General features: G+C 49.7%; 1 protein-coding gene across 1 annotated transcript; it reads left to right on the plus strand.

Moving 5' to 3' along the window:
* The first annotated feature begins 1463 nt into the window (after positions 1-1463).
* LOC127002148 (one cut domain family member 2-like) lies at positions 1464-25802 on the plus strand. Its single transcript, XM_050867810.1, has 2 exons — positions 1464-2400; positions 22574-25802. Exons 1-2 carry the CDS (start codon positions 1906-1908, stop codon positions 22646-22648), a joined length of 570 nt encoding a protein of 189 aa, XP_050723767.1. The 5' UTR covers positions 1464-1905; the 3' UTR covers positions 22649-25802.
* Positions 25803-26517: the final 715 nt, after the last annotated feature.

Raw genomic sequence — 26517 nt, forward strand, 5'->3', positions numbered from 1 at the left:
GGTGACTTTTCCACCCGAATGTCACTTTCAGCGTAAGGTTTTGCCCAATGAGTTTTTGTCTTTCCACTTCGCGGCCACAACAGCGTTGCCAACGATGAGGCGAAGTCCTTAGGCTAGTGTCTCGCTCACTTCCTTGGAGGGAGCGCGGAGGCGTGAGGGTGTGGGGCAGGTGATGGGGCAGGTGGGGGCAGGCAGCGTACTACCGCCCGCTGTATACAGACAGGTGGAGAGGGACCAACAAGAACGCCACATCTGAGTTTACACGACTCGTCGTGTCTCTGCTTCGTTATGCGCTTATGAACGATCTATCTACCAGCTTCCTCAGGCAGAGGATGGAAGAAAAAGAGAAAGAGGTGGAGAGGGGAGGGAACGGGAAGAGAAGGTAAAGGAACGGAGGGGGCGGTTTATTCAGGTGTTCTCTCCTTCCACTCTCACGCCTTGCTGTTGTTGCGCCATTACCTCCTGACAGGCGGGCAGCAGCTGAGTGAAAACACAGACAGGTGGAAACGTGTGACCAAGCAAATGGGAACAGGTAATGTTAGTTTGCCATTCGGGTAGTGTGAATACCACCTGGTCCCTCCGCTAAGGTGACCCCAGCTCAAGTATAGCCACCACCTGTGTTGTGGCACGCGTCGGGCCGGGAACAGGATGGCCTCGCCACCATCTGTCCCAGCTGCGACCCAAGAACCCGGCGACAGAAGGCCACTGTGCCTCGCGTCGGCATCAGCTGCATGGCTCCGCGCTGCCTCCGGAAGAACAATGGGGAGCAAAAAACAACATTAGCTGGTTTTGATGCAAATAAGAGCTTTGCAACCGCACGTGACGGCCAGCGCCTCGCCCTGACTTCCCTCGCCGCCGAGGACGAGATGACATAATCCCGCCAAGAAATGTCTCCTGGATCCTCAGAGTGAGGCGGGCCCCGTCCCCCTCCCCCTCCGCGGCACCCTTGCCCTGCCCTGTCCCAGAGGTGAACGAGCCTGCCCATGTTACGACGTATTGCCTCAGCCGTAACGAAAAACTAATGACTGTTTCTCGGGGCCGCGGGAGTGACGAACGGGCCGGATCTGCGGCGGTGAGCAACAGCTGCATCTGAAATCATTCATGGAACATTTGGCGTCTTAAAGTGCAAGTCGGCATCGCAAGGTGAGTCTGGGGACCACGTGCGTGGAGGCCAGGTGGTGGCCGGTCCCGAGACGGCTTGATACGAGGCCCCTCATTGGACCCCGCCACTCCCTCCCATAGTGACGTTCGTGGGAAAAACAGCGCCGATTGGTGCATCTCGGGTCCTTACACAAACGTTTGCGCGGGCGAGAATTTTCACAATGCTTCATGCCTTTCCGCCAGCGGAAAGTGTGAACGTTGCTATTGACTAACAGGGAATTGCCACGTTACCTCCCGTATTCCTTAGTTCCCTAACCAAACAAACCTTCCCCGAGGAGATCTGAGCCTCGAGGGTCACGCCGTGACACAGGGGCTGCCAGCACACACCCTCAGACCAGCTGCTGGAGTGTTGTCATGCGGCGTCCGCTTCACACGAGGTCGAGCACAGGGAGTGAGCGAACGTGAACCGTCGACAGATGAGGCCAGCCAGCCACGTGGTTCTCGTCCTCATAAGTCTAGGCGGCAGGGAGGGAGGAGTCAGTCGTGATCAAGAAGTGGGATGGTAAACACGTCGCTGGTCCTCAACGAGCCCCCACTTAGCCACTGTCTTGCCCTGTTTGACTTGTTTGTGACAGAAGTGACAGCCGCCGCTCAGTGACACTACCAAGCCGTCCCCTCTCATTGCTCCCTCAGTGACTCTGTGCCCCAGTGAAGTCCCCCTCAGCTACCACTGCTGACGCTGGAGACTGACACTCAGAAGCTCTCACTTGGCTGAAGGAGTAAACGAAAGACACAACCAACACGATGATGAGTCCTGCTCGTGACGATGTGGGTGCCATGGGTGGAGGCGGTGGCGGCGGCGGCGGTGGAGGAGGTGGAGGCTTCAGCGAGCGAGGCCGCCGCCCACACCGCCACCCCGGCAGCGCTGAGGTGGAGGCCGAGATGCGCCTCTACCTGGACAAGCTGAGAGAGATCGTACCGCACATCCCCAAAAATCGGAAGGTGACGCGCCTCGAACTCATCCAGCACGTCATCGACTACATCTGCGACCTCCAGCACGCCCTCGAGGACCACCCCGGCCTGAAGGACGAGCCCACCGCCCGCCTCCTCACCCCTCCCACGTCGCCCCACAGCCTCCCCTTCCACGGCACCTCGCCCACCCACGGCCTCGCCAACCCCACCATGCCCCACCAGTACCACACCCACAACCACCGCCGCCTGTCCCCAGTGTCCCCCCTCGGCGCCACCAGACAACCCCTGGGCGTCCTCTCCATGACCAATACCCTCCAGACCCCAACGGTAAGTCTCTCTCTCTCTCTCTCTCTCTCTCTCTCTCTCTCTCTCTCTCTCTCTTGATATTACAGCCAGACCAAATATTTGCTCTCTCTGATTTGTTTTATTGGAAGCGCGACGTCCACCCCTTCACACACACACACACACACACACACACACACACACACACACACACACACACACACTTTGATAATGTTGCGTCTACTCATTTTTTCACAATACCTGTTGATGTAACTTCTGATATTGGTCGTGTGTTTAATTAAAAAGACTGGCGCTGCTCTCTCTCTCTCTCTCTCTCTCTCTCTCTCTCTCGTCAATTTATGCACTTCAATTATGTTACATTCTTATTATTCAAATTAATCCTGTTCGCCTCTCATTAGCCCTTCATTAAGTCACCTAATCCCTCATTCACTTAGTCACTCATTAGCTCGGATATTTAAATTGCCCTTCCGAATCAGCACAATCAAATATCTCTTCTTCCTTTCCTGCGCGTCCAGTCCCTCCCTCACCGTTTTTTTCCCCCAATCTCCTTTTCCCACCAACTTCCCGTCTTTAACTTCCTTACTTCGTCTCAATCATGCACTAAGTCATTGCCACTGCTCCTTAACGTTACCTTGTTTTACTTTACTTTGCCTTACCTTACCTTACCTTTCCCTTTGCCTTCCACTGCCTTCCCTTGCTTACCCTTTCCTTTCATCCCGTTTCCATTACATTGTCCCTTCCTTTCCTTCCCTTTCCAAATGATTATCTCACTTTATATTACTTTACCATCCCATCGCCTCCCTTACTATCCTTCCTGCTCTTGTTTATTATCCCTTCCCTTGCCTTTCCTTTCCCGCTCTTCCTCTTCCTTTCTCATTGCTTCTCTTACCTTAGATTACCTCACCATATCGTCATCACTTTCAATACATTCTTTACCCAGATCTTTCCTTTCCTTCCCTTACTCTACCATACCTTCCTTTCCCTTACCATACCTTCTTACCTTCCTTTACCTTACCTGTCTTTCCTTCCCTTCCCTTACTCTACCATACCTTCCTTTCCCACCTCCTCCCTTAAATTACTCTTTCCTTCCCTTCCCTTACTCTACCATACCTTCCTTTCCCACCTCCTCCCTTAAATTACTCTTTCCTTCCCTTCCCTTACTCTACCATACCTTCCTTTCCCACCTCCTCCCTTAAATTACTCTTACCTTCCCTTACCTTACCTGTCTTTCCTTCCCTTCCCTTACTCTACCATACCTTCCTTTCCCACCTCCCCCCTTAATCGTACCTTCCCTTACCTTACCTGTCTTTCCTTCCCTTCCCTTACTCTAACCTTCTTATCTTCCCTTTACCTTACCTGTCTTTCCTTTCCTTCCCTTACTGTACCATACCTTCCTTTCCCACCTCCTCCCTTAAATTACTCTTACCTTCCCTTACCTTACCTGCCTTTCCTTTTTTTTCCCTTACCGTATTTCCCTTTCCCTTATCTAGCTTTACCTTAACTCCCTTGCTTTGCCTACCTTCCCGTTCTTCATATTTTCCCTTGCCTTACTTTACCTTGCTTTCTTTTCCCTTCCCTCTTTATTTTTGCATTTCCCTTCCCTTACATTACCTTACCTTCCTTTTCTTTATACCCTTCCCTTCTTTTTCCTTTTTTTTTGCATATTTCCCTTCCTTGCCCTTCGCTTCCTTTCCCTTACCTGATTATACGTATACCATAACACCATAACATTTCCCTTACCTAACATTACCTTACCTTTCTTTTCCTTACACCCTTGCCCTCCTTTTCCTTTTTTTGCATAATATACCCCTTCCCTTCCCTTCGCTTCCTTTCCCTTACCTAATTTCATGTACACCTAACACCATAACATTTCCCTTACCTTACATTACCTTACCTTCCTTTTCCTTACACCCTTGCCCTCCTTTTCCTTTTTTTGCATAATATACCCCTTCCTTTCCCTTCGCTTCCTTTCCCTTACCTAATTTCATGTACACCCTAACACCATAACATTTCCCTTACCTTACATTACCTTACCTTCCTTTTCCTTACACCCTTGCCCTCCTTTTCCTTCCTTTCCCTTTTTTTGCATAATATACCCCTTCCCTTCCCTTTGCTTCCCTTCCCTTACCTAACTTCACGTATACCATAACACCCCATCATCACTTACCCAACACCTCTTACTCACGGCCATAACAAACTCCCCCTTCCTCCCACTCCTCCTCCCCTCCCGCCCCCCATCCCCTTCCACTGGCCTCCACTCTCCCCCGCCGGAATGTCTCAGTGGTGACACAACACAACCTCACGGTTATGCCTCTCTCTCTCTCTCTCTCTGCTTTATTTCTTTTCTATTTTTTGTTCCAACTGGGTTTTTTTCATTATTATTCGCGTTTTTTTTTTCTCGTTTTGGAGCAGTTCAAAGCAATATTGTCAGTGACGATAATCTCTCTCTCTCTCTCTCTCTCTCTCTCTCTCTCTCTCTCTCTCTCTCTCTCTCTCTCTCTCTCTCTCTCTCTCTCTCTCTCTCTCTCTCTCTCTCTCTCTCACTGGCATGTAAGCTCCCACAAGAAATGTATTGGCGATCACGGAGGAAGGCCCAGCGACACACACACACACACACACACACACACACACACACACACACACACACACACACACATACGCCGCATAAATCCCTCACTAAACTCCAATATACATTCCGCTAAAGAAAATCGCTTAACAAAACACACACACGCATACATCCCTACCCTACCCTACCCCCCTCCCCAACCACCCACACGCACACGCAGACGAGAAAAAAATATATATAAATAAAACCATTTCGTGACCAACAAAAACGGACACGCGATTAAGACGGGAAAGGTCGCTTATCCTCTTAATAAAACTTTGGTGGGTAAAATATCCTCCTAATACACACACACACACACACACACACACACACACACACACACACACACACACACACACACACCCTAAGGCGGAAAGAGGAGGAATGACGGGGTGGTTTTCATTCTCTCTCCTTTCTTGCGCTGGACATCACGGCCTGAGTTACTCCAAGGACGAGGGAGGAAAGGGAGGGAACGAGGGAGGAAAGGGAGGCAGTGTGTGTGTGTGTGTGTGTGTAATCCCTCCGGCCTGCCTCACCCTTATGGTATAGGTTTTAAGGGATAGAACGCGCGTGGCTGAAGAAGAGAAAAAAAAGTGACGAGAGAAAGAGGGAAGGCAGGAATAATAGGTAGAAATGGAGGGTTATAAGAGAATGGGAGTAATGGGTGATGGATAGAAGGGAGGTTAAAGAAGGAGTGACGAGAGAAGAACAAAAACAGTGCAAATGGATCGATGAAAGGAGATCGGATAGATAGATAGATAAAGAGAGAGAGAGAGAGAGAGAGAGAGAGAGAGAGAGAGTAGCGGGAAGAATGACGGGTCGATGTGAGGAAGGGGGGAAAGGGAGAATGAATGAATGGAGGGAAGGAAGGAAGTAAGGACGGAAGAAGGGCATCCTCCTCCTCCTCCTCCTCCTCCTCCTCCTCCTCCATGCCGTGCCGGGGAGGTCTGCGTCTTAGGAAAGCTGGCGCTCAAGGGGACAGGCACGTGGGGATCTTGGGCGTGTACAGCATTACACACACACACACACACACACACACACACACACACCACCCCCCACGGTCCCTATTATTGGCTCAGGAACGCCTAGTCCCCATATACCCTTCCCGCCACACACACACACACACACACACACACACACACACACACACACACACGTGCCCGCAATCTGCCCCAGTGGCCGCCCCTCGCCTGACATTCAGCGGCGCCTACACACCACCTGCCTTCTGCTCCCGCCGCCGCCGCCGCCACCTCCGCCTCGCCGCCCCCGTCAGCTGTCCAACACCCGCCGCCGCCGCCACCCGTCACCCGCCCGCGCGTCCTGTGTGTGTGTGTGTGTGTGTGTGTGTGTAGCATCTGTCACTTCCGTCGGCCTGTCCTCGGCTCGTGTTATCGCCGTCAATGTGTTCTGTTAATGTGTTCTCTCGCACCTCGTCCTCCTCCTCCTCCTCTTCCTTCACTTCCTCCTACTTCTTCCTATTCCCCCTCCCCCCCACTGTCTACCTGTATTTAAGGTTTTCTGTCTACTCTCTCTCTCTCTCTCTCTCTCTCTCTCTCTCTCTCTCTCTCTCTCTCTCTCTCTCTCTCTCTCTCTCTCTCTCTCTCTCTCTCTCTCTCTCTCTCTCTGTTCTCTCCCTCTTTTTTTCCGTCTATCTACTTGTCTACTCTTTCTTTTCTGTCTTATTCCATCTTCCCTCCCTATAAGTGTTCTTTTCCTGTCTTATTCCAGTCTTCCATTCAGCTGAATCTCACTGTCTGTCTCTTAACATTTATGTCATTCTCTGTTCACGTGTTTGCCTGTCCATTCATCTTTCTGCTAGTCTATCTCATATTTCTATTTAATCCCTGTCTTTGCTTCTGTCAGTTCTTGCTTCGGTTTTCACTTTAATACGTGTAGGGCTGTCTTTTATGCTTATCTATCTGTCTATCAATCTATGTGTCTATTCATCTTTCTGCTAATCTATCTAATATTTCTGTTTGCTTTCTGTCTTTGTTTCTGTCAGTTCTTACTTCTGTTTTCGCTCTAATACGTGTAGGGCTGTCTTTTCTGTTTATCTATCTGTCTATCTGTCTGTGTCTGTCTGTCTGTCTCTCTCTGTCCATCTTGCCTACCCCGCCCTTGCTTAATATACCTACCCCCGTCACTCCTCCCTCCTTCGTACGCCCTCCCTCCCCCCTAAAGCGTTATCCCGCCACCCACACGACCCACCTTTCCACTTTAAGGGCTTCCGAATGAATGGGCGTGTGTGTGTGTATGTGTGTGTGTGTGTGTGTGTGTGTGTGTGTGTGTGTGTGGCTTCCTCAAGTTTGCAGCTGACACATGCCCCCCCACCCCGTCCAATCCCCCGTCCCAAAGGCATGATAAACACACACACCCACACACACACACACACACACACACACACACACACACACACACACACACACAGGATGACAATAACCATTAGACGATTATACTTTAAAATATCAGGGTATAAAAACACCACATAATTTTTCCTTTACGAAGCTACCTCCTCCTCCTCCTCCTCCTCCTCCTCCTCCTCCTCCTCCTCTTCATAACTTCCTCCTACTTTGGTCCCTTAACACATGCCCTTCCTACAACACATGGGCATTCATTCCCCTTCTTCCTTCCCCTTCCTGCAGCCGTACAAACAGGCGCCCTTACCTATTCCTGGCCGACAGACATTCCTGGAGGGGGAGTCAAATGGGGGGGAAGGGAGGAGGCAGACCGGAAGGAAGGAAGGAGGGAGAGAGGAAAGGAGGGAGGGAGGTAAATAGGTATGGGAAATATTTAGGAAGCCAAAGGAAATAATGTTCAGTTGAGAGAGAGAGAGAGAGAGAGAGAGAGAGAGAGAGAGAGAGAACTAACTAATTACGGCAAGAGGAGGTATGGAGGGAGAAATGTGAGGCGACAGAGAAAGGGGGGCGGCCAGGTGAGGTCCACGCCAGGTGCCACACAGCCAGGCGCGCGGAGGTGAGGGTGAGGGGAGGAGGAGGAGGAGGGAAAGAGGAAGAAAGGAAGAGAGGGGTTACAGAGGAGGACAGGGGTGAGGAAAGAGGGGAGAAAATGAAGGAGAAAAAAGGGGAGGTATGTAAGAGCCATCCAACAACTAGGAAAACATTTTGAACCTAATTTTAAAACGGGAACTTAAGTATTTTTCAAGCAACTACAAAAACAATCATCAAAACCTTAAGAAGCAGGATTAAAACGAAAGCAAAAGAGGGAAAGTAAAACACACACACACACACACACACACACACACACACACACACACACACACACACACACACACACACACACTTAGGCAGCCAAAGTTTTCAGTGGTGGCTTTTATACACGTGCAAAATGTCAATCGAGGCAGGAGAGGAGAGGAGTGGGAGGGAGGGAGACAGGGCGTGTGGGAGGGGGTGGCGGCGGTGTCAGAGGTAACGGAGAGTGGTGGTGGTGGAGGGGGTATATGGCGCGTGCTGCAGGGAGGAAGCGGATGGATAGGAAGGAAAGCTTAAAAGAGGAAGAGGAAGTATTACATAGTGGGATGAGGGAGACTTGTGGACGGAAGGCAGAAAGGGATTCAGTGAGGAGAGTGACAGGAAAGGGAGGATGTAAGAAATAGAAAGAGGAAATGAGAGATGAGATTAAGGGAACAGAGAAATGACAAAAAAAAGGTAAAACTAAACAAAATCATCTTGAAGGGAAACCGATACTAAGAAGGAAGAAGAGAATAACAAGAAGTATATCATTGAAAAGCTGAGAAAAGGAAGATAGGGCCATAGTAGTAATAGATAGATAGATAGATAGACAGACAGACAGAGAAAGAGCGGGGGTGGGAATAGGGGTAGGGGTGAAAAGTGGGGGTAGGGGGGCTAAGGAAAGACGCGGGTGTTTCCCATCTGCCACGACCAGCTGTCTCCTTCCTCGCCTTCCTTCCGTCCTCCTCGTCTTCCCAGCCTGCCATTGTTCTTGACAGACTTACACGCGAGGAAAACAAATGCCGATCAGGAGGAGGCGATGTAATGGTGAAGAAAAGGAAAAGCATGAAGAAATATCAGTCCAAGGAGAGAGAGAGAGAGAGAGAGAGAGAGAGAGAGAGAGAGAGAGAGAGAGAGAGAGAGAGAGAATATGACTAACCCCTCCCTTCCACCCTCCTGTTACACATCTCTGGGGAGTCTAAAATCCTGGGAGACACGCCCCCCAACCCCCACGCCCCCCTCACTCCCTTTCCCTCCTTCGCGCCCCCTAACACATACACACGCACTCAGACCCTCCCCAGCGGTGCCAGGGGGGCGGGGGGCGTCCCGGGGGGCGGCGCAGGCTGCTGGCGGGTAATTTTGGCCAAGTGTGAGACGGAACAGATGTGTGTGTGTGTGTGTGTGTGTGTGTGTGCGTGTGTGTGTGTGTGTGTGTGTGGGAGCATTACGACTCAACCCTCTTATCCTTGGTATCAAACGTCTTCAAGCATCATGAATTAGCGTTTTAAAGAGACTCAGCGATTGGTTAGTCACTGCAAAGGGTCACTATACTCAGTACCGTATATAGAGTCACCGGGCACTGGGATAAAGCTTCGGTGGGGGGGACGGCGAGGAGCAGCCCTTCCGAAGACGCCTCAAGGGAACGAACGGGTGGGAATCGATCACTCGTTGCGTCCCCTCCCCCCTTACGGCTACGCGAGTCAACTTATGGTCCCGTTTACGTCTATCCTTCACTCCCTTTACTTTGACGCTTAAAAATATTGAACTAAAAGAAAGAAGGCAGCGTTATATAAATCTAAACTTCACTCCTGTTACTTGGGCGCTTGAAAAATACATATGTTAAAGTAAAGCAATGAAGGCAACGTTATGTATCCAGTTCCATAAGCTGAATTATTAGAGCAGAGGCAATGAAACGTGAATATCTGGGTTGAATAATGAAAGCTCCATAAGATTAGCCGTCTCGGGGGATTGCTAGGGAATAATTAAAGTTCATCGATTGGTAGTAATGACAATAGCCAGAACGCAAACACCAATAAGGAGGAGGAAGGTATTGATGATTATGATGATGATGAGATTGATACTACTACAACAACAACTACTACTACTACTACTACTACTACTACTACTACTACTACTACTATTACTACTACTACATTAATAAGAAACGAACGAGAAAAATAATAATCACGACGTTTTCAGTGTTTTGAGTGATACAAAACTATTAGTAACTACACACACACACACACACACACACACACACACACACACACACACACACACACGGCTACTTTCATATTTCACCTCCGCTTCATAATGACAAAACACACAATGCTCATTAAGAAGCTGGACAAACCTTTCTGTTTTATCACTTAGCTACTTTAAATGCATCCCCCGCTTTCCCTTCTCTTCCTTTCTCTTTCCTTTCCTTTTCTTTGCCTTCATCTTCTTGCCTTCTACGGTATTCCCTTTCCTTTTCTTTCCTCTCTCTTTCGCTCCATTTTTCCTCCCTTTCCATTCCCTTCTATCCCCTTTCCCTTCCTTTCCATATAGTGCCATCTGATCACAATTAAGTTTCTCTTCTCATTTTTTTTTCATTCCGTTCTATTCTCACACACATTTCTTCCCTGCCCTTCCCTTCTCTTCTCCCCTTTTCCTTCCTTTCCTCCCGTCCCACATTATCACAATTAGCATTCTCTTCTGCTCGTCCATTTCCATCCCTTCCACTTCCCTTCCCTTCCCATGCTTCCGTCCCACCTTATCACAATTAGCAGGTAGCATATGATGGCTTACTCACGTTCTCTGTAACCAGGGAGGGAGGGAGGGAGGGAGGAAGAGAGGGAGCAAAATTACAACCACCGTGTTATACCCCTTTCTCATGAGTACCCTTCCATAATTTAACACCTGGTGGGGGCGGCGGTGGCGGTGGTGGTGGTGGTGTAGAGGCAGGGCGACAGATTGGTGATGGTGATGGTGGTGGAAATGATGGTGGAGATAATGGTAGTGATGGTGTGGGGTCTTCCTGAGTGTTAAGAAGACTGGAGGAGGAGGAGGAGGAAGGGAAGAAGGCCAGCTGGGTAGTGGTGGGACAGGTGGGTGATGGTGGTAGCGGTAGTGGTAGTGGTGGTAGTGGTGGTGGTTGTGGAGGGCAGTTGGGCAAGAGAGCAGGTGTGTGGCGGCGGCCCACATGTGAGCCGCCACAGCTGCAGCCTAACCACACCTGCACCTGCTGGCCTTCTGCAGACGAGGGGCCGGGGGGGGGGGGGTGATAGGGGAGGAGGGGGGGGTGATAGGGGAGGAGGGGGGAGCGGCCAAGGGAAAGTGGGCAGATCAATAATACTAATGATAATGCTGCTAATGTTTCCTCCTCCTCCTCCTCCTCCTCCTCCTCCTCTTCCTTCTCCTCCTTTTCTTATTTATTACCCTACCTCCTCCTCCTCCTCCTCCTTCTGCAACTCTTTTCGCAACAACGACAAAAAGAAATACCACTAATAATAACACCGTCAATAATAGAGGCATAAGAAATGGCAAGAAACCAGAGCGTAAAGGTGAACATTAATCAATAACCAAACCAGACCAAAGGTGAGGCGACTCATTAACCTGCAGGGAAGGAAGGAGAGAGGGAGGGAAGGATGGAAGGGAGGGATAGAGAGAAAAATGCAAGACACGTGAAGATGAAAGGAAGAAAAGTCACAGGAAGCAAGAGTGGGTGGACGCGCAAAAGGTTAGGGCGAAATTCTTGATCAAGGTTACGTTAATAGGTTAATAAAGGTGTTAATATTGCAAACACCTGTCCCGTAAGGTGATGCCGTTGATGATGATGATGATGATGAAAACAGCACCTTAATTCGGTCTCCTCTGATTTCACTGCCAATAAATTTGCATGTGATTATAAATGGTTAGTGTGTGTGTGTGTGTGTGTGTGTGTGTGTGTGTGTGTGTGTGTGTGTGTGTGTGTGTGTTACTTTTCACGCGTCATCATGTAAGTCTGCACAGTCTCTTCCCTGGGAAAAGAGAGAGAGAGAGAGAGAGAGAGAGAGAGAGACCTTTATATTAAATGCGTTGAATGATTAATGCAAATTTTCTCTCTCTCTCTCTCTCTCTCTCTCTCTCTCTCTCTCTCTCTCTCTCTCTCTCTCTCTCTCTCTCTCTCTCTCTCTCTCTGCCGGCCTCAGCTGCGCTCCCGTGGGTTTGGAAAAGGAGCCGAACGGGGGGAAGGGGGGAGGAGGAAGGACGGGGGTGGGGGGGGGGTTAGCCCAGGTGGGTGTTGCGGGGCGTGGGTGTGCGTAACGCGGCTATCAACACCTGCTAGACACACCTGCACCCACCCTGGCGTACACCCCACCCCCCCACCCCCCCGCCTCCCTCCCTTTAAAACCCCCTTCCTTCTCTCCTTCCACTCGTCCTTCCATCCGTCTTTCTTTAATTTCTTTCTACCATCCTTCATTATCTTCTTACTACTTCTTTGTTTTGTTTTCTCTTTTAATTTCCTTCCTTCTCTCAACCCTCCTTCCTTCCTTCCATCTTCCTTCAATTCCTTTCTACCTTCCTTCTGTTTTCTTCCTGTTATTTCTTTGTTTTTTATTTTAGTTTTCTTTTCCTTTATTTTCTTCCTTATTCCCTCCTCCTCTCCCTTATGCTCGTTATCGCCCTTCCTCCCTTGCCTCCCATGTTATAGTGCTCTTTCTTTTACTCTCTCTCTCTCTCTCTCTCTCTCTCTCTCTCTCTCTCTCTCTCTCTCTCTCTCTCTCTCTCTCTCTCTCTCTCTCTCTCTCTCTCTCTCTCTCTCTCTCTCTCTCTCTCTCTCTCACCTTACCCCTTTACCTTAACCTCTCTCTGCCTCACTCTGCTTCTTTTCCTTACACCCTACCAATCTTCCCTCCCTCTCTCTCTGCCTGCCTCCCTCCCTCTCTGCCTGCCTCACCTGCCTCGCTCCTTGCCTCCCTCTCTCCCGCGTCGAAGGTTTGCCCAGTCGACCTTGCAGTCAGTCAGTCAGGCGGTCTAGGCAAGGAAAGTGCTACCACCTGTTCAACCCTCCCTTCCTGCCTTCTTTCTCCTCCTTCCCTCCCTCCCTCCTTCTTCTTCTTCTCTCCCTTCTTCTTCTTTCCTTCCTTCCTTCGTTCATCGTCTTGTTCGGTATGTCTTTGTGGCTCTTCCCTTTCTCCCTTCTTCTATTCTCCTTCCTTTCCTTCGTTCCTTCATCGTCTTATGCTTTATTTCTGCTTTGTGTGTGTGTGTGTGTGTGTGTGTGTGTGTGTGTGTGTGTGTGTGTGTGTGTGTGTGTGTGTGTGTGTGTGTGTGTGTGTTAATCAATGCTTCCGTTAATAAGAAAACAACATCTGAACACAAATTAATTAAACATCGTAACTAATTGAGATATTGTTATTATTATTATTATCATCAAACCATTTTTTTCAATATCAACATCTCTATAATATTTCCACCACTGTCATCATCATCATCAACAACATCATCATTTACTACGGTCGTCATTACAAACATCACTTTTCGACATCTTTCATCACTTCTATTCTCCCTTTAAGCTCAATTCGTGGGACTGACCTTCTTCATCAGGCTCGGGTTTCTACGCCTCGTTTTCTTCCCCTCGTTAATTAATGTCCGTCACACCGAGCGACGATAACGCGACCTGATAACGAAGGCTGCGGCGTGCGTTGTAATGCCCCTCTGTTCCTCCCTGCCCCCTCCCTCCCTCCCTTAGCCTCCCTCCTTCCCTTCCCCCTCTCCCCTTTCCTGCTCCTTCCTTCACCCTCCAAACCGTTCTTGCTTCGCTCACTCCTTCCATTCTTGCAACCATCCTTCCTCCTTCCCTCCCCTTTCCTGTTTCTTTCCCTTCCTCCCTAACTAACCTCCCTTGTTCCTCTTCCTCCCTTTACCTCCTTGCCTTTATTTCTTCATCTTGTTATCCTTCTTGCCCCTGTTCCTGTTCTTTCTTCCTCTCATCCTTTTTGTTTATTTAATTTTCTTCTTCTTCATTATTGTCTTTATTGCTATCCCTCATTCATCCTCACTCTCTCTCTCTCTCTCCTTCCCTCTTCTTCCCTCCGTTCCTCCACCCTTCCTTTCTCTATCCCCATCTTTATCGCTTGCTTGATTCTCTTCTCCCTTATTGTCTTTCTTCCTTCCCTCCCTCCCTCCCTCATCCTTAGTGCCTCTCTCCCTCACTCTTTTCCCACCGCCTCTCTCTCTCCCTCCCTCTTCCCAAGCCTCCCTCCCTCAATATGCAGGTTGCGTGTGGGTCGGTCTCGGTAAGGAAGAAGATTTGGACCTTAAGAGACGCCGACGCCATCATGAGTTTCTTGAGGAGTCGGTCAAGCGCGTGTGTGTGTGTGTGTGTGTGTGTGTGTGTGTGTGTGTGTGTGTGTGTGTGTGTGTGTGTGTGTGTGTGTGTGTGTGTGTGTGTGTGTGTGTGTGTGTGTGTTGGGGGGGCGAGGGAAGGAGGGAATGACGTGAAATAAAAATCAAGGTGAGGACAGGTGGGCTAATGAGAGGATGACGGTGAGATTGTGTGTATGTATGGGCCTCTTGCTACCTGTGTGTGTGTGTGTGTGTGTGTGTAGCGGGGCGAGTCTCCGGTCCCTCCTCCTCCTTCTCCACCTCCTCTATCTCCTCCTCCTCCTTCTGTTCTTCCTCCACCCCGCCCTAGGTCTCCTTCATGCCTCTCTGACCACAGCTTTCCTCCTCCTCCTCTTCCTCCTCCTCCAATTCATTCATCCGGCGAGTACCCGCGGCCCACCAGCACGTTTAGGTCCCTCAAACAGACAGACGGAAGGAAACTCACACACACACACACACACACACACACACACACACACACACACACACACACACACACACACGTGCAAACAGCCGGGCAAACAGAGAGCCGGAGGTGTTACAGGGCGCGGCTGGCAACACAAGTAAACAGGTAAACACACACCTCAGCACATCCCTTCCCTTCACCTTTCTCACGTGAGCCTGGGTAATTACAGGTGTGTGGGCGCGTCCACCACACACACCTCCCACACACACCTGGGCGACCTCCCAAGACGGTGGCGATGGAGGTGGTGGTGGTGGTGGTGGTTCGGCGAGGCTTAACATAAGAAATACACAGGAACAATGGATCATGAACGGTTTCTCTCTCTCTCTCTCTCTCTCTCTCTCTCTCTCTCTCTCTCTCTCTCTCTCTCTCTCTCTCTCTCTCTCTCTCTCTCTCTCTCTCTCTCTCTCTCTCTCTCTCTCTCTCTCTCTTTCCAATTAGCCGGGCAGAAGGAAACCGTTACAACATCGCTAATCCTTCTGCCACATCCTGCAGGAGGCGTTAGGGAGGAAGGAAGGAAGGAATTAAGGGACGGAAGGAAGGAAGGAAAGCTGGGGGGAGGCGGAGGGGAAAAGAAAGTGGGATGGAGGGTACGGTAATAGAGGAGGGTGAAAACAAAAAGGTAGAGGAAATGATGATGCAACTATTAATAAAGAATCTAAAAAGTGACATGGCAAAAAAAGAATAACGTAAAAAATGAGATTATATAAAGTAGGTGAAATGTGATGACTAAGACAAAGAAAGCAAAGGAGGAAGAAAAAAAGGGGAAAGGTGAGAAGGAAAGATGCAAAAAAAAGGTAAGAGGGAAAAAGTGAGAGAAAAAAAGACAGGAATGGAATCAGAGACGAAAAACTGTTAGAAGGAAAAACAAAGTGGATAAAAAAATAAACAAACAAGCTGAGAAAGTCGGAAGGAAAGGAAGGGAACAGGGGTAAGGGTAGGGATGGGGGAGGGGGGGAGGAGAAAGGAAGTGAAGGAGGTATAGGATGGGAAGGTGAGCATGAGGGCGGAAGGAAAGCGATGAGGGGGAGAGAGGAAGGAAGTAAGAAGGGAGCGAATGAATGAACGGGTGTGGAGGAGCGCCGGACACCACCTGGGGCCGAAGAAGAGGAGGAGGAGGAGGAGCAAGGGCGTAACGTAAACTCAACGCCCACCACCCGGCGCCCACACACACACACAGACACACACACACACACACACACGTCACTCAAATATTAACATCCACTTACAGCACCCTATAACCACACCCTGCTAAAAGTGTGTGTGTGTGTGTGTGTGTGTGTGTGTGTGTTATTAGTTTGTTGTTGCATGTGAAATAAGTGACAGGAGGAGGAAGAGCCTATCCCTTTTGTGACGCTGCCAATATTAATTAAAACCTTTTGATTACCCAACACAATCTCTCTCTCTCTCTCTCTCTCTCTCCTTCAGACACACGCCAGCCGGGCCGCACCTGCGCTCCTCGGCCGCCTCAGTAAATATGGTCTTGTGGCTTATTTATTAATCGAGTCGGTTGGCGGCGATTCCGCCCCCCGCCCCCCCTGCCCCCGACCCCCCCCACCCCCGGCCGCCAGGTGTGAGGTGAGGGGGGCCGCCGCCACCTGCACCCACTCACCCGCCTCGGCTCCCCCCCTTGCTCAACCTCCCCCTTCACCCCCCCCCTCTGTATACCTGGAAATCAATCCGTCTAACTGTCTGCCTGTCTGTCTATCTTTCTGTTCGTTTGTCTGTGTCTGTTTATCCATCCTCGTTCATTGTGCTCTTGGTCTATTAACGCTGTTCGCTGTTGTTTTGTTGTTGTTCTTTACTGCTGTCAGCGGGGCGAGAAATTATGGTTATGTAAAAAAAAATAATGAATGGGGAACAGAAGCCATTGCAAGGAGGTGGGAGGGAGGGAAGGAGGGGGCGTGCAGGAGGGATGGGAAGGCAGAAGGAGAGGAGGGAGAGGAGGGAGGGAAGGAGGGAGCAACATCTGGTCCAGTCTAACAGGTGCGTGTGAAGGCTTCCCTCCAGTGTCTCTCACCACTCCAGCTTCCCTCCCTCCTTCCCTCCCTCTCTCCTCTCCCTCCTTATACCTCCGGACCAGGCCCCCTTCCGCCCCTTCCTTCTCCTCCGCCCCCTCCATTGATCCGCCGCAATTTACTGGTCAAACTTGGTTAATGAACTTGAACGCTGACAAATGAGAAGAGAACCGCCCACGAGAGGCAAGAGGTGCACATGACCACTCACTCACACGGGGTAACACGGAGGGCGCTGCTAACACGGGGGCGGCCGGCGTCTCCTACACAGCCGATGCGTTCCCGTGTCAAATTTAAAGGGCCATATCCTCAAACAGTCCACCGCCCAAGCACACATTTGACAAGGCATTCGTAGGAGTTTTGAGCATTTCCATGGGTAGTTTTATGATCCTTTTGGTAAACTCACCCTTATTCTGTACCATCAACCTAAAGAAACATGCATTAGAATCCGACTGATCTCCTTTACAGCCAGCCTTTTAAAATAGTTGATGCTTTCGTAGTAGTTGTGAGCATTTCCATTGGTAGTTTTATGATCCTTCTGGTATATAATTTGAACCTTTTTCTGTACCATGAATCTAAAAAAAAAACACTCACTAGAATCCGAGTCATCTACCTTTCGGCCTTTGAAGTATGAAAACACCTCTCCTCCCGAAATTGACCTCTCTTTTGACAACTCCTCAATACTTTTTTTTATAGGAGCGGTGATTAACTGACTTCTTTTTTTGTCTTTTTCCGCCCTTGCACTGCCTCATTTGCCGTAAAATATGGAAAAAGAGTTGATGTGAGGGGTGGAAGCGTCTGTCAATACCGGCCTAAGATTCCTCCGAGTAAGAATGCAAGGCGGGTGCGTGGTTGGACTCGGTGTTCGGCCTGCGCGCCTTGTTTGGGTAAGCGTCCGAGTTTTCAGTGCAACGTTGACGCTCCAAGAATTTGTAACTGGGCTTTAAATGACTGGCATGACTTACAGACGTCACCGCAGGCATTTGTTTCTACTTCACGTCAACCAGATGCGTAAAGGAAGTTATTTGGTTGGACTTTAGTTTATTTGAAAGTCATTGTGAGTCTAATTATGCTTGATTTTAGCCTCGTTTTCTTAGTCATTATCAAAGTAATAAGAGAATGTTATTGTTCACGAGTATTTTTTTAGTATAACGCAATGCTCTCTCTCTCTCTCTCTCTCTCTCTCTCTCTCTCTCTCTCTCTCTCTCTCTCTCTCTCTCTCTCTCTCTCTCGTACGCTCCGATTCATACGACTCACGTGCCATGCAATCATACCACGGAGTTATCATTAGACTGTTCTGCATGCTCCCTTGCAACTACTACTACTACTTCTACTACTACTACTACTACTACTACTAATGCAGCCACCACAACTGCAACCAGCACATTTAACATTTACTTCGACACCAAAACTTATCGATAATGCATTGAGCTTTCATATACCAACCCAATCTCTGATCTCTCTCTCTCTCTCTCTCTCTCTCTCTCTCTCTCTCTCTCTCTCTCTCTCTCTCTCTCTCTCTCTCTCTCTCTCTCTCTCTCTCTCTCTCTCTCTCTCTCAGCGTCATTATCCACTTCACGCAGGTTCACGCTCAGATGGCGAGGAACGCATGAGAGTGCACGGCTTTGGGGCCTGCTGACGAGAGAGAGAGAGAGAGAGAGAGAGAGAGAGAGAGAGAGAGAGAGAGAATCACCACCTGCCGTACTTTTTTGTCGTTGTATTTTATTTATTTCATCACCGTCATGAAAGTGTCAGTCTTACAGCTAGTTGTTGTTGTTGTTGTTGTTGTTGTTGTTGTTAGTTCGTCCGTTCATTCAGGTTTTGGGTACATGAATGGGTCGCACTAATAAAGGGGCGTGGGGGGGGAGGGGGGGGGTGACCAGTGGCGAGAGGAAGTGAATGAGTAAGATATGGGGAGAGGGAGAGAGGGAAGGAGAGGAGAGAAGAGGGAGGGAGAGGGGAGGAGAGAAGGGAGGGCCGCAGTAGTAACTCTGGTCCACATGTACTGGCGTGAACATGCGTACAATACACACACACACACACACACACACACACACACACACACACACACACACACACACACACACACACAGACCATTAGTATTGACATGAGTGCGATAGAAAGACAGACATGATCACTGAATGGGCAGAAACACACAAACAGACAGACAGACAAACAGATATACAGACTCTTGGTGCCATTCACACTCCCCCCAGCACACACACACACACACACACACACACACACACACACACACACACACACACACCACCACCAGGCATTGCAACACACCTCAACACACCTGTAAGCACACCTGAGGCATACCTGTGCGAAACGTTTATGTTGCTATTGTTGTGGCATTTGGTGTATTGATTTCCTGACTTGCTGGATCCAGGTGATGTAATTTCTACCTGGGGAATGTTGCGGTGAGGAGAGAGAGAGAGAGAGAGAGAGAGAGAGAGAGAGAGAGAGAGAGAGAGAGAGAGAGAGAGAGAGAGAATCAGTATTGCGACATGGCCAGTTGTGTGTGTTTGTGGGGAAGTTTGTGAGGGGTGGAGGAAGGGAAAGGGAGGGGAGGGAAGGGGAGGGAATGGGGAGGGAGGGGAAGAGCGAAAAGAAGGGGAAGGGAAGTGTTGATGGGCGGATGTATGTATATAAATGCGCAGCCTCTGTGTGTGTGTGTGTGTGTGTGTGTGTGTGTGTGTGTGTGTGGACGGGAGGAGGACACACACACACAGACACACACACACACACCGGACATGAAGAAAAAAAAATAATCAAAAGAAAAAAAAAAAGACATACGCAGTGAGACAGATGTGTAAAGAAGGAAATATCGTTAGCCAATTAGTGTGTAGGAGGACAGCAGTAGCAGGAGGAAGAGGAGGGGGGGAGGAGGAGGAAGAGGAGGAGGAGGAGGAGGGGTAGGAAGAGAAGCAGCAGCAACAGAGGCAGCAGCAGCAGTTGGCGGAAAGGAGTGGGGGGTTAGGAGGGGAGGGGGGGGGGTAACTGCGACATCTGGGTACCCACTATACTGCTCCTGGTGGTGGTGGTGGTGGTGGTGGTGTTGTGTCGCATCGTCAGTTGTACGGACTTCGAGTTTTTTGGGAAGGGACAGATGGGATGTTCGTTCGTTGTTCTTGTTGTCTTTGTTCTCGCCTCTGTTGTTGTGTTTTTTCCATATTTTTGTTGCTTCCGTCGTGCTCATTTTAGGTGTTATTGTTGCTGTTTTTGCTATTGTTGTTGTTGATGATGTCGGTGATGTCGTCGCATTAATCAATATAAATATTTCATGATGTTTGGTCATGCTTCGGGCTCCTCCCTATCTCTCAAATCTTAGTTATGTTGATTACACACACACACACACACACACACACACACACACACACACACACACACACACACACACACACACAAGAAAGGCTCATCTATCCTCCCTTTATGGCTTGTCAGAAATCAGTTGAGTTACCTTCCTTTTACCTTCCTTCCCACCTCCCCCCCTCGCCCCCCTCCTCTCCCCATCCCCCTCCCGCCTTCCCACCTGTCCGTGCACCTGCCGTGGCGAGGCCGGAATGCACCAACTCAGCCCTCATTATCAACACACTCACACCACGAAGCCACTCACTGAATTCCACCCACTCACAGCTCCTTTACTACTACTCTCTCTTTCCTACGTCGAATCTACTTGTTCTTTTCATTCTTCTTCTTGTTCCTGTTTTGCATCTTCATCTTGCTACTTCTTTTCCTTCTTTACAATCATTTAAATCTTCTTTCTTTTCTTTCACTTTGTATGTTTCACTTTGCCTGTGTTTCATTCTCCTTGTGTCTGTATTTTTTTTTTCATGTATATTTCCTCTAAATCTTCCCTTACTCATGTGCCAGTTTCCTTTATTTGTCGTTCATATTAGCTTCCCTTGTATACATCCTCTTCTTTCTGTTACACGCACATTACCTTTCAGTTCCTATCACTGATGTTTATTTATATGTGTGCAGGGCGTCAGAGGAGTTATGAATAGCCAGAGTGAGGAAGATTACACACAGCGAAGCTCACGAAGCACACGAGCTCGTTAAATTTCTCTTGATGCAAATGAACATATATGAACGAAGTCAAGGTTGATGTTAAATGCGTGCCTGTGCGTGTGTGTGTGCGTGTGTGTGTGTGTGTGTGTGTGTGTGTGTGTGTGTGTGTGTGTGTGTGTGTGTGTGATCAACATTCTTAGCCGTCAACACGTAGGCAAAACGCAGCGAGCCTCGAGGTTACATGTGTAGCCAGATGTTTACACACACACACACACACACACACACACACACACACACACCTGAATTTCGATCGGGAGTTTTTACACCTGTACAGTTCGCCAGTCAGCCATCCAGCGAGCCAACCCAACGACCGGCTAACAGACAATAAGGCTTCATGCGGTACTTCCAACACAACACAACGCGGGGGAGCTAACAAAAGGAAAACACAAAGGCTGCTACAGAACAAACACTGCCCCACTATTTTTTTCCCCTCTCCCAGTCGTTTGTCCGGAGTTGTAAACGTATATGTTACATTTTGCGGTTGTGCTGCTGTGGCTGTTGTGTTTCCGGTGTGTGTTGTCTGACCAGTGTTACGTCACTGGGTTTTGGTGTTGTTGTGCTGCGTAGGGGGAACAGTAATAAAACAAGAAGCAGGAGAATGACAGGAAAGAATGAGGTGTGTGGTCAAGGAGTGAGTAGCCGGAGGGAAGAGGAACAATTAGGAGCAAGGGATGAGGCGCAGCAGAAAGTGAAGGATAGGAAGGAAGGTGTGGAGGAGGACCATACATAAGCAGGAGGAGGAGAAAAGGAATCATCACGAGGAGCACGGAGGAAAAATAAGCAAATGGGAATTAGCAGAGAGAGAAAAAAATAAAGTAAGGAAAGAGATGAAGTAGGTGGAAGAGGTGGGAATACGCAGGAAGATTAACGAAAGGAAGAAGGGTAAAAAAGGGGGTAAATCAGCCAAAACAGAAGGATATACAAAGGGAAACACGTTGGAAAATGGACGAAAACTAGAACAAAGGAGCAGAGGGAGGAGACCAATTGGAGGCCATGGGTGAGGCCGTCTCCTTTATCATAGGCACCAATATCCCTTTCGTAGTTGCCACATTCACTTCCGCCGAGAGTATGCATAACGGGTGGCTAAATGAGGACACAGGCGCCTCGGGGAAGCTTTTTTAAGATATGGATAATTATCTTGTTGGGAAATGTAGCTTCTCCTTGTTTTTAATTGGCTTGTTTTCTTTATACGTCAAAAAATTGTTACTTCATATTTATTTTTTATTTTTTTTATTTTTTACATGCATACTTGTTTGATCATTTTGGGCTCACACTATATGCATGTCCAGACAGACACACACACACACACACACACACACACACACACACACACAGTTACACATCATACAGCACACTTCCCGCAACCATTCACACAAACATCCGTCTATACACCCCCAAGCAGAGAGGAAGAAAAAAAAAAAAAGATACACTTCGCCACAATAGAATTCACACGTTATAAAAGAACCAGTCCAATCACTTTCACAATAACAAAACATCGCTCGCAGAAAAACTCGAACACGGAAAACAAAAAGACGAAAAGAAAATATGTACCAAACCAATCCAAATATTATTCCTCTGTACTCCCACGTGTTGATATATAGATATTTACAGCGAAGCAGAACCAAACCACCCCCGCCAATAGGCATGCATGTTTGACCACGTGATCGCCGAACCTTTTACATAATTAACACCCGTTGTCTCTCTTCTGCTCCACAGACGAGGCGGGACGTGACCAAGACCACCAGTAGACTCAACGGTTCGATATCACACACTCTTCCGGGCAGCAGCTGAGTCCTGCCGCCTCCACCACCGCCACCATCAGCGCTTCAAGCCGCCTCAGCCTCCGCCGCCGCCGCAACCACCACCACCACCACCCGCCGCTGAGGAAGGAGGGGCTTGGTGCGTGAGGCTGGTTCTCGTCGAGCGGGGCAGTGCATGACGGAGTGCTCGCGTCCCTGGCACTGACCTAGAGTCGGTTCGGATCAACTTGATGGATGAGCTTCCCCCTCCACTTCACCTACACCTTTCGATGTACACCGCACAGCCTCCTCCTCGTCCTCCTCTTCCCCTTGATGAATATGAGTGGTGGTTGTTCGCGAGGAGATATTATTTCATTGGTGGCTGGCGGGTGGAGGGGAGGGTGGGAGGTGCCTGGCCGCCAACTTGACGTGAACAGACTGTAGTGCACTGCTCGCAGCACTCCCGCCCCACGCGGCCACAGTCATTCTACTACACAGTATTATTACGTGTTTCTGGAGGGCGGTCCGTTCTCGAGCCTTAACTGAACGGTCTGGTCACAATGTACTTTTAAGTCTTATCCTTTTTTTAATCATCTCAACCATATTCTGTACTAATCGTTGTTACCGTTCGTTAGTTGCACTAAGAGATTTTTTTATGACAAGTTCTGGCATTCTACAGGTTCAGTCAGACCGGGATTCCCGAAGCACTTGTTTGTATAGTTGTTGTCCTTTATATATTGTAGATGTAACGTGCAGGTCGCCTCTACGGATGTCAGACCTGCGCTCCTTCTCTATGTTCCTGTATTTTCATGTTTCCACCTTCTGGGGTCGACCTGACCACAAGTATGTGATCCAGGGGCCAGGAGGTGACCTAGTCTGGGCGGTGCTGGTCGCTGGGACCTCGAGCACTGCGTCAAGGGTGCTGAGCTCAGGAGCAGCAGAGCAGCAGGTGCGTCACGTCCCCGGAAAGTGTGGCCACGACACCCGAGGCTCGGCCCCAGACGCCCGCCAATGTGACTCCAAGGTTGTCCTCCTACGGTGTGGACGACCTGAGTGTTCTTGCGCCTCATCCGCAGCCAGCCAGTGCCTCGCTTCCCAGGGAGGGCGGAGGAGCCATCATCGGAGTGCTGACGCCCTGCGGAAGACGAGAGAAACCCTTCTCTTCCTGTTTCCTCCGAACATTCACCCGTCGCGGTGCCGCATGCTCCTTGTCCTCCTCCTCCCCTCCGTCCACCTCCCAGCTGCCGCCCCAACGCCACATGGCCCACAACTGTCTCCTTCTGGGGTGAGGCAAAACAGCACCACAGATGTGGCGGCTGGACGGTGACACACGGACGCCGGCTGATTCTTCTTACCGGTTTGAGCTCACTCAAGAGCTCCTCAGGCCGCCGCACCGCCGCCCCCTACACCCGCGCCACACACGGCCTGCTGCCGCCTCCAGGCCACCACATGGCGGTGAACAAGCACCGCCGCTATCATCCGGAGGCATATTACTTGTGCTGTTTCGTCCTCCCCCGCCCCTGATGCACGACACATCGGGGGCCAATAAACCGTGGGTAAAGCTTCGCCGCGTGGCCATATGGCTGCCAACTGCCGTCAAGAGGTGGCGGCGGGGCGGGCAGATGGTCCTCCCGCTGCTTGAAGTCATCGGGCGAGGGAAGGGCGACTCGTCACGTCTTTAAAATACTGCATAAACACAAGCCTCACTCGGACAAGCAGCAGTTTGGCATGCCTGATTCATGAAAAGCCATACCGATGCTATTATCAACACCATCTCCGCCATCCCTAGACGCCGTCACCGCCGTGGCAGCAGCAAGCCCTGTGATCACCTGCTGCGGGGCTCCCAGGCACAGCATCCCTACCTGCATTGAGACCTTGCCTGACCTATACCCCGCAGCGCCGTCCCTCCCCCCGTGGATCACCGTCTCGTGACAGCCAATCTATTACTTCTATCGTATTACACCAAAGAATACCAATGTATTTTTCTTAATATAGGAATAAGTTGCATTGTAAGGTACGATTATTAGCCAGTATCTCATAAATGCAGCGAACGTCGACACCCGCACCTCGGGCCACAGCACCCGAAGCCTGGAGGAGACGCAGCAGCCGCCCACTGGCAACACGTAACACGCAGAGCCCGAGGCCTTGCCGCCGACCACTGGCTAACCAGAAGGCCTGGTGGTGGCTGCGGCGGCGGGCAGATGCCTGGCCAGTGGCCGGCTGCAGCACCGCCTCCAGCGGCCTCGCTGGGGCGCACGTGACGCTCCCCCGTGTCGTCAGCTGCTCGGGAGTGTTGCCATCATCGTCAGCTGTCTGGTGGCGTCACGGCTGTCCAGATGCCGCGTCGCTCTACACAGACGGCTGCTCTTCGATCCAGTGTTCCGATCGTACCCTTCCGTTTACCCGTCAGCCGTGGCTTCATCACACGTTGGTCATTGTCTTAACTCTTGGATTTCACTCACAATCGATAACGCCCCCTGGCCCTTGCCCTTCGCCACGCCGCAGCAGGCAGGAGTGTGCCCGACCAACGCTGATGAAGCCGCCGCCTGACGCCCCTCGGCACACTGTAGTTGTTTCAGGTTCTTCGTGTGCGCTGCTGACGTCACACGGGTGGGCCGCCACAGGTGCGTGTCCTAGTATTACCTGTGCACTGTACTAGTCCACGTGAGCTTCAGACGGTCACAAATAGTCACGTAACCTGATGCTACTGATCGCTCCCCCCCCTGCCTCTGTTATATGGGAGGAGGGTGTCAAGGCCGCGCCACACACAGCCTCCCGCCACGCCTCATGTCCTGCCTCACGCCCCTCAGGCTGCCCCTCTGTATGCGCGAGGATCACTGAGGGAGCAGCCAATATATGAGGCCGTGGCTGTATTGAGGCTGGGATTGTGTGCGTGTGGCGTGTGCACTTGCTGAATGTATGTACGTAACGTCTGGCCTGACCCGTACATGGCCACGGCGAGTTATGTACGTACAGCTGGCCGGCGTACATGAGAGTATCCGTGACCGTGATGAATGTACACACTAGCCCTGTTATTTACACGAGCTTAATTGATAATGTAATACACCTAAGACTAATGAATGTTTGTCTGTACCTATACACCTGACGACCGCGGGCGTCCACCTTGGCCTAATGAAGGTATTACACCCGCATGAGTGGCCCCCGCCGGTCGCTTCATTTATGTTGGTAATAAAAGGGTTTTGTAATTAGTTCTTTTTTTTATATACTCCTCTTTACCACCCCCCATCACGTCACTCTCCTATACAGTTTCTTTCCTCCATATATCTAATTCCCTCTTCTCCTCACCCCCCTTTCCTTCTGAATCTAATGCCCTTCTGCCACCTATCTATCTGATGCCCTTCTCTCCCCTCCCCCTTTTCCTTCCTATCAGAGTATCGCATTCCTCCCTCTACTTCGTATACACCTCCCTCTCCACATCACCACCACCACCACCACACCCTTGGTAAACACACCACCACCACACCTAACACTGCAGCCTCGGTAAACACCACCACACCCCGGCCAAACTCAACATCATATGCCCGCCGTATAAAAGCAGTCTGGGTTTACTAAACATTCACACCTTACACTGTGAGTAATTGTTGTGATGATGATGATGATGATAATGATGATGATGAAAGTGTTGCTCAAGACCTAATAATAGCGATTAAACACATGCTAATAAAAAAACATTAATGAGTAAAGAAGTAGGCAATAAATAAATAAAAAAAAACACCAGCAAAGTTGTGCCTAAAAATAATGATGAAAACAGTGAGTAAATCTATAGGACTATATATTCATCAGTCTATTACTTCACCGACTGACTGGTCATTGCTCGGTAAATTATATGCACAAAGAAATAGCGTATAAATAATATATGAGAGTATCCGTGTGTAGTACTTATGAAGATACTCAGGTACA

Source organism: Eriocheir sinensis, chromosome 2 (assembly GCF_024679095.1).
Source record: "Eriocheir sinensis breed Jianghai 21 chromosome 2, ASM2467909v1, whole genome shotgun sequence".
NCBI classification, from domain to species: domain Eukaryota; kingdom Metazoa; phylum Arthropoda; class Malacostraca; order Decapoda; family Varunidae; genus Eriocheir; species Eriocheir sinensis.